We start from the raw sequence: 12,343 nt of genomic DNA, 5'->3' as shown, positions 1-12,343 counted from the left end.
CAACATGTTTAATGGTATTTGATGAATTCCTGGTACTTTAGTCGTGACTCATGGATTGATAATGCCTGTCGAAAGTTACAACACTTTTTTTTCATGTCGTTTGATGCATGGGCCATTTAGTAATCATAACAAGATTTTCAGGGTTTATTGGTGACATTGATCTAAGCGTTTGTGTCAGTCATAGAAACATCACAGAAGGCATGGTTCTGTTTTTTTGCCTGACAGAAGATCAGATGAATAAATACTAGTGTGAAAACAGACATCAATGAACCTGTCAACGCAGGCTAGAAATTAAGAAACGTGCAATTAATGTCAAGAATGGTAAATGGTGCATTTATATAGTACCTTTATCCAAGTCGCTTTACATTCACACGCACATTCTTACACCGACGGCGGAGGAAACCATGCTAGGCACCAACCTGCTCATCGGGAACAATTAGGGGTTCAGTGTCTTATGAAAAACATAAGATACAATTCCTGTTGATCAAAAACAAAGGAATAGGCCTAAAAGTACATTCTAAAAAAAAACATGAAAAGGCTCATAATAGATATGGTCTTTTTTTTTTAGCACATTTTCATTTAGATATTTATTGGCCACAGTCGGGTTAGCTGGGTATGCGAATTTTAACCATTTTATACTTAGTCATATGGTACAAAATAGCAGATCTACAAGCTCACAACACGTTGCATAGTGATGTGATCATGTGTTATGACCTTGTAGATCATCTATTTTCGCTATCTAAAACTATATAGTGTGTTTTGTCAAAAACAGGGATGCCAGAGTTATGCAAGAGGATGATGTCGCACTCATTTCTCCACTTGTTGGCACACAGTCAGACAACTTTATGGACGGATGATTCCAATCTTGCATCCTAATCAAACCTTTACAGCAGGAATTTAAGGAGGACACAGTGTTCTGACAATGAGTGCAATTCATCAGTAATGTTGCATCAGCTCCTCCCTGCTCCATCACATTGGATTAGCAGAAGTGGTGTAAGGAGTAGCCTACTCCATTTCTTTACTCAAGTAAAAGTATCAATACCACAATGTAAAAATAGTGTGTTACAAGCAAAGGTTTGGTATTCAAAATGTACTTGAGTAAAAGTACAAAAGTATTGGCATCAAAATGTACTTAAAGTATCAAAAGTAAAAGTACTCATTGTGCAGAATCTCCCCATTTCACAAGTTTTCAAAATTCAAGTTTTCAAATAATTGTAAAGGAGTAAAAAGTTCAATATTTGACATTTGAAATGTAATGAAGAGTGGAAGTAAAAGTATTAAAAACTGCCTCAAACGTGTACAGTACTTGAGTAAATTACTTTATACCACAGAGTAGCAGGTCAACAGGTTCCAAGCAGAGATGGTACCAGGATGAGCAATGTGACCATTTAAGAATCCTCACTCTGACGAAATATCATTGAGCAATTTGTTGTTTTCTCCATCCTAACCTCCTCCTGTAGCTCTTACTGCCGAAGGGCAGGAATTACATAAAGCTATTACACCTTTTAATCTTCATTATTGCAGGTGAAGATTAAAATAAAAGGATACATTGCAGATATACAAGCTGCACAACACATCATAATGCAACAAGTTGAGAGCTTGTAGATCAACTATTTTTACGATACTATTGCCAGATGAAGTATAAAATAGGGCTTAAAGGGGGGTATACCACTCATTTTCAACATTGGACTATGTCTTTAATGGCTCCTCAGCCAAAAGTACACCTTGCGTATCACATGACCTCAATCAATTATCCAGTTCTAGGCAACATAGAAGGGGGGGGGGGGGGGTTTCTTATTTCCACACAACAGCTTCAAGGTGTATTAAAGACATAGTTCAATGTTGAAAATGAGTGGTATTCCCCATTAAGTGGTTTAGTAGCATAATGTAAGAATAGACGGTATTCACCTTGTTCCTGGCCACTCCCACTGTGTAGGGGGCAATGGTACCGCCCTGGTGAAGGGCCAAGAATAAAGTGAATAGTATAAGTAATCTGATTCGGTGGGTTGTTTACCCACATTAATATAACATCACAAAAAAGTGGTACAAATTTATAATTTATACAAAGCCTAAATAAGTAAGAATTTTTTTTGAAATTTACATAACTCGTAAATATTAAACTTAAAAGTTGAAAATAATCTAACAAACTATTTTGATTTTAAAATTTAAATAGATTTTCTAGGGTTAGTTAGTTAGTTAGTCACATCTTGTTGGGGCTCTTGGAAAAGCTCAACAATCACCCAGCAAACATGTTTAGTTAACAGCCTGCCAGATTTAAACACGGCATGTCAAATACATGTTTTATAATATAATAATCCCCACTCCTTTGGGGTGTTGTGTGTCACATTATATATGTATATATATATATATATATATATGCACATAGGTGAAATTTGTCTTCTGCCTTTTACCCATCCTAACAACTAGGAGCAGTGAGCAGCCATTTGGCGGCCATAACTCAGCTATGGCCGCCCCCTAACGATAGAACTCAATTGAACTCATGGCAAAACAGAAACTAAAGTCTCATAATTGGTCCAGATCACCTGATCCTTGATCCAACAACGGCAGATCTGTTGCCAAAAACCTTGCCGTCTTATTAATCCCAGTCTATATGTCTGAACAAACTTGTTCAGGCATGTTCATTTGTCATCTCAGGAATACATCCAGATCATAAAAGACATTGAAACCATATGTGAGAGGCTCAAAGGTATAAGACAGAGTTCAGTCAAGGTTCTGTTACTTGGAAATAGAGAACTTTGAGCTAATTGGCTCGAAGTTCTCTATTTCCAAGTAACGACATAAAGTACTGCTTGCCACGCCTTAGTTGTAGCCGTAATGGTAGTTACTTACTTAGCCACAAGGACATATTAAGATCATAAGGTCATTATGTTCCCCAAGTTCTATGTTCTCCTGTGCTATGTGTCCCACTCACCTTAGGGTTTTTAGGGTTAGGTTTAGGATGTTTCACCTGTGCCTATAAATCCTAACCTGAAAACCAAGCCCATTTGAGGCACCCTGAAAAAAAAAAACACCCTGAAAAAAGTGACTCTCAAGATGTAAGACCAGATAAAAGACTTGTATGACAGTCTCTTCCTCCTGAATGTGTGTGTGTGTGTGTGTGTGTGTGTGTGTGTGTGTGTGTGTGTGTGTGCGTGCGTGCGTGCGTGCGTGCGTGCGTGCGTGCGTGCGTGCGTGCGTGCGTGCGTGCGTGCGTGCGTGCGTGCGTGCGTGCGTGCGTGCGTGTGTGCTCGGTCTTGGACAAGACCGAGCTGATGTTCCTCCCGGGGAAGGGCTGTCCGCACCGAGACATGGCCATCACCATTGATAATGCTGTGGTGACGTCAACTCGGACTGCGAAGAATCTGGGTGTGACCTTGGACGATCAACTGTCGTTCTCGGCTAACATCGCATCAGTGACACGGTCCTGCAGATTCCTCCTCTACAACATCAGGAGGATTCGCCCCTTCCTCACGGAGAAGGCAGCCCATGCTCATCCAGGCTCTTGTCATCTCGTCTGGTGTTCAACCGCCCCAAGTTCTCCCACACAACCATCCTTCTCCGTTCTCTACACTGGCTCCCCGTAGCGGCTCGCATTCAGTTTAAAACCCTGGTGCTAGCCTATAGGGCAGTGAAAGGAACAGCTCCTTCTTACCTCCGGGCTATGGTCGTTGCCTACACCCCTGCCCGACCACTTCGGTCTGCCACCTCGGGGCGACTGATTGCCTCGTCACACAAGGGTCCTTCTGGTCGATCGACACGGTCACAACTTTTTTCTGTTCTGGCCCCACAGTGGTGGAATGAACTTCCCACTGATGTCAGGACAGCAGAGTCACTGCCCATCTTTCGCCGCAGGCTGAAAACCCACCTCTTCAGGAAACACTACCCTTCCTCTTTGCCTGGCCTACTTGTTGTTAACTAGTTGTACGAACTCTTGTTTTATTTTTGTATTGTTTTGTTGGATCTTGTTTAGTCGATACACTTATTTGTTTTAGCTCGTGCTCATTTGATTTTGCTATTTTGTCTCATCTGTTTAAGAAAGCAGGTAGCTGATATATTGCACTTTTACCTTAGCGCTAGGTATACTCTTGGTTGCTTGTTTTTGCAGGAAATGCACTTCTGGTGATTAGTAGTTTCGTTCCCCCTACCTATGTTGAATGCACTTATTGTAAGTCGCTTTGGATAAAAGCGTCTGCTAAATGACTGTAATGTAATGTAATGTGTGTGTGTGTGTGTGTGTGTGTGTGTGTGGGGGGGGGGGGGGGGGATGGCTGATTTATTTTGTGTATTAATTAACTTGATACACAACCAACATGTGCGTCGTCACACCTACCTCTTTGTCTTAATTAGTTTGATTCACTCCAGGTCTGACTGCTTACCATCCTCACACGGAGCTAAGGCTTGATAAATCAGTGTCTTCTTGCCAAACACTTAAAAAACATATTAAATCACTTTGTGACTTTGTCTTGATAAGTGCTTTAAAAACCGGGAAAGCATCTGTGTCATTTTAGATTTTAGCTTTGGCCATAAAAGCCAAAAAATACATCTGTAGTTTGACCGTGGCCTCAAACCTGCAGGTTTGAATGAGAACGTGGCTGTCAGGTTCTATGGAAATTGGTTAACAAGGGCGCACAGTCACACACACACACACACACACACACACACACACACACACACACACACACACACACACACACACACACACACACACACACACACACACACACACACACACACACACACACACACACACACACACACACACACACACAGACAGAGAGAGAGAGAGAGAGAGAGAGAGAGAGAGAGAGAGAGAGAGAGAGAGAGAGGGAGTTGAGAAACAGAGAACTTGAGTAAAAGTAAAAAAGTATCAGCATCAAAATATACTTAAAGAACCAAAAGTACTCATTGTGCAGAATGTCCCATTTCACAAGTTCAAAATGTGTAAAAAATGCTATTTTCAAATGGCCGAAATATAGGGCTGAAGTGGTTAGCGTATGACTATGTTTTGTAATAATAATCTAAATCTACAAAGTAACTAGTAATTCACATTTTCAAAAAGGCCTAATTGTAGTGGAGTAAAAGCACAATATTTGCCTCTGAAACATAGTGGAGTAGAAGTAAAAAGTATTGAAAATGAGAAATACTCCTGTAAAGTAAAAAATATATCAAAATGGTACGAGAGTAAATTTACTTAGTTACTTTACACCACTGACTAAAATGCATTGACAGAGAGAAAAAGGAGAAACTTTGTCATGCCCTCAGTTCATGACCAGGGAACGCTGATGATGCAACGAGCAGGAAAGAGTACAGTATTTGCAACGCAGTGTCATAATAATCTGTGACCAGTATAATAGCTTATTTGTGCTAACTTGCTGTATAGGCGTGGGCTTGCCACCCGTTTACGGAAGAACTTCTCAGGAAACTTGGATATAGATAGAGTTCACTGGAAGTCTGTGAAGGAAGGAGTGCATGCAAGGAGGGCGGTCCTCAAACGTTGTCAAGGACCCCCAAACTGATGTATTTGGCCACAGACTCTCTATCTGAAAAGGGTTTGTGATGCTATGTTAACTATTTTTGCATGGAACCTCCCTCCCCAAGGACCCCCCACTTTCAGAACCTTGCGGCTTGGCGGGATGTTTCTGAAGAACTTCACAGGAAACTAAATAAAGACAGAGTTCCCTGGAAGTCTGTGAAGGAGTGCATGCAAGAGGGCGGAGCTTAAACATGACCATGTGCACGATGCCATGGATACATAACAACGGATTTTTCAAAAGTATTTCATAAGTAAAATGAAAAAAATCTAATCATTTCCGTAAATATTTTTTTTTAAAGTCTGAGAAGTAGTGAAAATGGCAGATCTACAAGCACACAATGTGGTGCGAAGCAACGTGTTGTGAGCTTGTAGATCTGCTATTTTCACTGGTTTGGGTCCCGGGCAAACTTCTAATTTCTCTTTTGGGTCTTGAGCTAAAACGTTTGGGTACCACGGATCTACAGCAACATGCACTCTACACAAAGTTGTAGTTTACATGGCAGTAGGCCTATGTATCTGGCCTTCAAATGAAGATTTTTTTTGCATAATTGATTAGTCCGTCAATAACTTTTTTGAATATTTGATTAATTTACCTCTTAAGCACATGAACCCTAGCATCTCTATTCTGGGGTGAACGTTCATTGAAAAGAACAGATCTACAAGCTCACAACGCATCACGTTTGGGATGCATTGTGAGCTGTGTAGATCAGCTATTTTAAGAGAACAGATTTGGCCAATGACTGACCCCTGGGGGGTCAAAGTATAGGTTTAAATGGATTTAAAAAAGCATTGTTTTCTCACTCAACAGTAAACAACCCAACACACAGTATAATTGTATACAAGCTATCTGCACATTTCTAAGGTGACAATTTAATGAGTAAGACCTTATAAATACCAAATTGGCCAAATATAACGTAACTGCGAGGCGTTGTGAGCTTCTAGATTGGCTATTTTCACAACGTTTATCTGTGGAACCGAGTCAAACTAAATGTAATGCCTACAATTCCAAGTGCTTGTCAGGGTTCAAATGTGATTATATTGCGGGGTCGCGGCCTGAAAAGTTTGGGAACCCTTGTGTTCGAAGAACCTTGAAGTTGTCAGCATGGTCCCACCATCATCACCACACCTGTGACATCACTGGAAAGCCCAGGATGTCCTCTTCAGATGACAACAGGCATTACTCAAATGAGTAAAAACATAGAAGCAGATTGCAGAATGAATCAAAACATCCTGCCTAGTGCCTACACAACATGTGTAGGCCTACTTAAAACGTTCTTTTGTTTGTGTGCATGCGCATCATCCCAAAGTGTATTCCTCAGAACGTATGACGTAATTATACTTCCTTTGAATGGCCTCATCTGCCCGTGTTGCCATGTCCGCTTATTATAAGCGACTTTGGGCTTCTTTTTCTGTATGTTCCTTGTAAATATTGGTTTGTTGCGGGTTGTGTTTTTTTTTAGCTTGTTTTTTAAGTGCCGTTGCTTATCTGGGCTCGCTTCCAATTTTTTATTATTATTTAAACCAGTGGTTCTCAAATATTTTCATGTCATGGACCCCCCAAATTTGTATGTATTTGTCCCTAACCTCCATCTGAAAATGTTTTGTGCCAGGGGGCCCCATATCAGATAATAGTGTTCCAAAATATATATTCCAAATATTCCACATTTTATTTCAAGATTTTTTTGAAAATAGCAGATCTACAAGCTCACAATTCATCGTATCGCGACACGTTGTGAGCTTGTAGATCGTCTATTTTCAAATGGCCAATGTATACAGTATATAGTTTAAAGTGCTCACGTGGCCATATAGTCGCTTCTTTTGGGCTTGTTTTCCTAGACCTTGTTGCTTATTTCTCTCACAGAATCTGGCAACACTGGCCTCTGCCCTCCCTCGCACTATTTCCTGCTGTTACTCATGCAATGTCCACTGTGCTGTGTCTAATAGGCGGGGATTTACCTTCTTATCTCAGTCATTCACTACACTTTCAGTTACAGAGCCTCGATATTCTGAACCTATTATGGTCATTGTATGAAGCAATAAAATGTTGCAATTTCTGTTTCGGGGAAAGGACAGTTCAATAGTCTGATGTCGGGAATGGCTAAAGATAAGTAACTAGTTGTAGGCCTTCAGTACAACTGAGCTCCTTGATTGGCCTAGGATGTAATCCCTTCTCTTAGTTATCTCTCATAATGTAAATGATAAATATTAAAGGGAAACGGAAAACTACCAAAAATGAGAGGTTTGGCACATATTTTTGGCTTTAAGGCTATTGCCTTGGCAATTTAACCCATTTTGGGCGGGAACCGTCCAGTCTCCTTTGTATCTCCTACCGGAACTGCTGCCTACCGGTCCACTGGTCATCAAATTATTGGCTTAGGAATGCGACAAAAACAATAAGATATCCATGAATTCAAGTCTCCATGGGGTCCATCGATAGAAATTTTTTTTTTGGGGTGAACTATCCCTTCAATATAATTGTATTGGTTGGTTGGTGGGCCAGCTACAACAGGTTTAAGCAGCAACCTCGGTTTTGAATGAAATATGTCATGACATGATTGCATTAATGCTATTCAGTATGAACGCTTCAATCGAATCATTGCCATAATCTCATTATTCCCAGTAATCTGTGCATGTAAATGCACACAAAGCACACAGGATGTCTCCGGCCTTCTAAAAAGTGCTGTTTTCCAGCAGCTACCCACCATCACATCTCCGAAAACAAGTGGCACACGTCTTTTGCGCTTAAAGATTTAATAAAACAGTGACCTTACATGAGCTTTTGGACTCAACAGGTTGAACATAGTGTGAATCACTTTGGACTGAGTGACCCTAGACATACTGTAACTTGCACGTCAAACTGAAAGAGGGAAGTAAAACCGAAGGTAAACCGCAAATAGCTCAATGCAACTATAAACATCCTCAACACATCACTCCCAGGAAAGGGAAGTGATATTTGACGTGTATAAATGCTTGTGCTTTATACAATTGACAAATCTTTTGCAGTATTTGTGGTTTTATATCCGTTTCATTTTGAGCATCCAGCAGTCATAGGAAGCATTGCGTCGTAATATGACCAATATGAAAACTACTAAATTTACCCCAGATAGTTTCACCATAATGAGGTCATGTCTATAATAATAAAGTTCAAGTTTCATCTCACCCACGCAATTAACCCCGGTAATGCTGGGCACTGACGTGATATGATTGTATCATGTCGTATAAAGAGTCTAAAATAAGCCTGATCCTTAACTCTAGTCATAGAGTTTGAATGACAGACAGACAGACAGACAGACAGACAGACAGACAGACAGACAGACAGATAGATATTCCTTGAATTCATAGAGAGACTATTTAGTGCAGATCCGGTATAAAATCATGGCCGACATTTGGAACACGTGCCAGTTGGAAATGCGTGCAAGTTAGAAGCGCTCACACTCAACACTGCACTCTGGGTCCTCAGCCATACATATGTCACAGGTAAATTGGCATTCCAGGTAAATTGGAAGTGGAGCGCTTGTTTTTAGGCGCGGGGCTGCGAGGCGGCAACAACAAGATAGCAACCAGGAAAAGCAAGCACTGGCCTCAGTGGCGCACTTCGATAATCATTGGACCCTCCATCCACTACCATTAGGAGTCTGGGTTTGACTCCCGCTTGGGACATTACTTTTTCAAACAACCGCGGACTACTTTTTTTCGCCGATAAAGTATAGTTTTGGACCATGACGGAGGCGCGCCGACTCAGTAGACCTTGAGGCCGAGGAGTCGCGCCCGAGCGCCTCCAGGCGCGAGTGCCCGCGACGACCGGCCGATGGTCTGCTAGTCGACGTAAGCGCCGTCCGAGTTATGTACCGATAGGCACAGAATCGTAAATGATGTTGTGGGGACTGCGTTTGCCCCAACTGCCACTCACTGCACTAACATAGCCCGCCAGCACCGCCCCCTCGCTCCCTTGTGCTTCAACTGCGTGTGTGTGTGTGTGCGTGTGTGTGCGCGCACGTGTGTGTGCGTGTGTGCTCGTGTGCATGCGTGCGTGTGTGGTGTGGGGCTCATGTCTGGCTTGCATTGTTCTCTAGCGTTGATTCTACAGAATTGCCTGGGGGGTGAAAACAAGCGCCACTTTTCCAATTTACCTGGAATGCCAATTTACCTGTAACACATACACCCGTCAAGTGTGAAGTCGCTTGGTTGAACGGTTCTTGAGCAATGTGAAAGACAGAGCTTCCTGTGTATATATAGATACATTATTTGTATTTATTAATTATGACAATGTATTTCAAAATAATGGTAGCACTTTATAATAACTATAATAATTAATAGGCTAAATCAAAATAATAGTGATCATTTTAGTAGGAAAAGCAACCACATCATAACAGCAATATTCAGGGCTTTGATACAGAATTATACAAATTTAGCTTGATTCACGGTGTGTGTCCATGCATATATGCCTAACTTACGCTTGCTGTATGACACGTCACATGCAGAAAATAGCAGAACTACAAGCTCACGCGACTTGTGGTGAGCTTGTAGATCGGCTTTTTCCGGCACACCACACCGCTGTATACACAACAAAGTGCAAATGGGGCTGAAGGTATCGTTAGTGGGCTGTTGTTGTTGTTGTTGTTGTTGTTTTGTCCTTCGGCGTCAGACTGGATGAGGAAGAGGAGGGAGAGGACACAGGCGTGGAGCAATGCATGATGGGACATAAAGGCTCATGCGTCCTGAGAACCTCCATCAGTAGAAACTGCTCCTCGGACAGAGATGCCACCTACATGTGCATGAAAACACAAGCCATGGCTTCAGTTAAAGGGATATTTCACTTTCAAACATGTTTGGGGCCGGTTTAACGTCTACTCAGGCTTTTGTGTGCATTCCAGACAGTTTTGAAGTTGCTTGATTCAGTATTCAGATATTTGATTGGATATTTGATGATGGTGGCAGTGGCTCAGGGGTAGAGTGGCCGGTAGAGCGATTGGATGGGAACCGTGAGGTTTCCAGTTTGATCCCGGGCTCCCCCAGAGTTAGTGTCAAAGTGTCCTTGAGCAAGACGCTGAACCCCTAATTGCTCCTGATGAGCAGGTTGTTGCCTTGCATGGTTTCCTTCGCCATCGGTGTATGAATGTGTGTGGATGTAATGCACAATCTATTAAAAGCGCTATATAAATGCACCATTTACACGCCCCCTTCCTAATGAATCCCATTGTAACTTCAAACTTCATTTTAACCATGACAGATTCATCGGAAACCCCATATACTTAACATGCCAGATTGCATTAAAGGTTGTGTTGTTGAGTTCAATGAATGATGTTATTAATTATGGTGTTAATTATTATTATTATTATCACCTCTTTCTTCAGCTGGTTGTTCCTCTGCTCTAAATACCCATAGGCCTGGTGGAGGAGAGAAGAGGAGAGGAGAGGAGAGGAGAGGAGAGGAGAGGAGAGGAGAGGAGGGGAGAGAGATAAACTTTATTTCAGACACACTAGGTCGATATAAAAACAGAGATGCAAAACAAACAACAACAACACAGAGATAGCCTGAGTACCAGACTAAGTTCACTCCATTAAGCTCAGATCAGTTAAAAACATAAACATTGCCTCCAGTGTTCCCAGAAGCATGAGGAATACCTTGTATCACTCTGTGTTATCCCCGTTAAGGCCATAATTAACACATTCTTTGACTCCATCAGTCTACACATACATCTATACATAAAATACAGCATACAAGTCACAAACATTTCACTTGCACTAGTCAATCTTGGGATTTTCAGCAATATTAGAAACGCATCATTATATACCACCTGAGGTTTTTGCATTTAACGAGCAGAGGAGAGGAGAGGAGAGGAGAGGAGAGGAGAGATTGGAGAAGAGAAGAATAATGTTTAGTATTAAAAGTGCAATAGACAGAATTCAGCCACTAGATGTCACACTCTCAAAACCACTGTTGGATGAATTATTTTCTTCATAAAAAAAGGTTATGATAATGACCTTCAGTGTAACACACACACACACACACACACACACACACACACACACACACACACACACACACACACACACACACACACACACACACACACACACACACACACACACACACACAATATATATATATATATATATACCTGGTGTAGGAGATCTGCTTTCTGTGTTTGTCTTTTCCTGCTCTTTCGTGCTGCAACCCTGTTCTTCTCTCTCCTTTTGAGACAACTGGCATTATCATCACCATAACCCTGACACACACACACGCACACCCGCACACACACACACACACACACACACACAGAGCAGGGAAGGCACAGTGGAGACTCGAACTTCAATGCCCTCAGAAAACATTTTAACATTCCTGGAATTCAAAAGAGCATTTTACAATAATTGCACTCTCACACAAAATGCTAGGTCGACAAAGTGAGAAACACACACACACACACACACACACAGTTACAGTATGACTCTAAGGAGATTTGACCTTACCTCACAGTTCTGGGGGCTCAAGTTATTTTCATGGTTTCCTATTCCTGTGGACGACTGACAGTCAGACATCATGGGATCATGGAGTCACTCATTTAAGAGGTGATATCTTGTATGGGCAGCAGCTCACACACAGTCAGGCAACACAGTTTCACTTCAACTTCTATCCACTTTTTCAATTTCGCTGCTGTTTTACTCGAACTGCCCTCATAACTTCTTTGAAGTCATATGATGCAATACCCCATATGACAAACGTGAGTGTGCATATGCATTCATTTCCCTCAGAAAGATTCCAGAAAATATTTATATATATTATTTAAAGCCTGCCTGGAACCAAGCCGTC

At 41.6% G+C, this 12,343-nt stretch overlaps 1 protein-coding gene across 1 annotated transcript; it reads right to left on the bottom strand.

Moving 5' to 3' along the window:
* Positions 1–10,090: 10,090 nt before the first annotated feature.
* Positions 10,091–12,108, bottom strand: batf3 (basic leucine zipper transcription factor, ATF-like 3). Its single transcript, XM_080452636.1, has 4 exons — positions 12,004–12,108; positions 11,655–11,762; positions 10,876–10,920; positions 10,091–10,298 (listed from the first exon to the last, which is right to left on the bottom strand). Exons 1-4 carry the CDS (start codon positions 12,073–12,075, stop codon positions 10,128–10,130), a joined length of 396 nt encoding a protein of 131 aa, XP_080308762.1. The 5' UTR covers positions 12,076–12,108; the 3' UTR covers positions 10,091–10,127.
* Between the last annotated feature and the right edge of the window lie 235 nt (positions 12,109–12,343).

The sequence above is a fragment of the Gymnoscopelus braueri genome (assembly GCF_963280865.1).
Source record: "Gymnoscopelus braueri genome assembly, chromosome: 16".
Classification (NCBI taxonomy): Eukaryota; Metazoa; Chordata; class Actinopteri; order Myctophiformes; family Myctophidae; genus Gymnoscopelus; species Gymnoscopelus braueri.
This window is presented reverse-complemented; position numbering and strand designations above follow the sequence as displayed.

What these genes read in the sequence shown, in the direction of transcription:
- batf3 (XM_080452636.1), bottom strand. Translation starts at nt 12,075, where the DNA reads ATGATGTCTGACTGTCAGTCGTCCACAGGAATAGGAAACCATGAAAAT. An exon ending in TGAGCCCCCAGAACTGTGAG is followed by an intron (nt 11,763 to 12,003) that starts GTAAGGTCAAAT and finishes TGTGTGTGTCAG; the next exon opens with GGTTATGGTGATGATAATGC. An exon ending in ACAACCAGCTGAAGAAAGAG is followed by an intron (nt 10,299 to 10,875) that starts GTGATAATAATA and finishes ATGCACATGTAG; the next exon opens with GTGGCATCTCTGTCCGAGGA.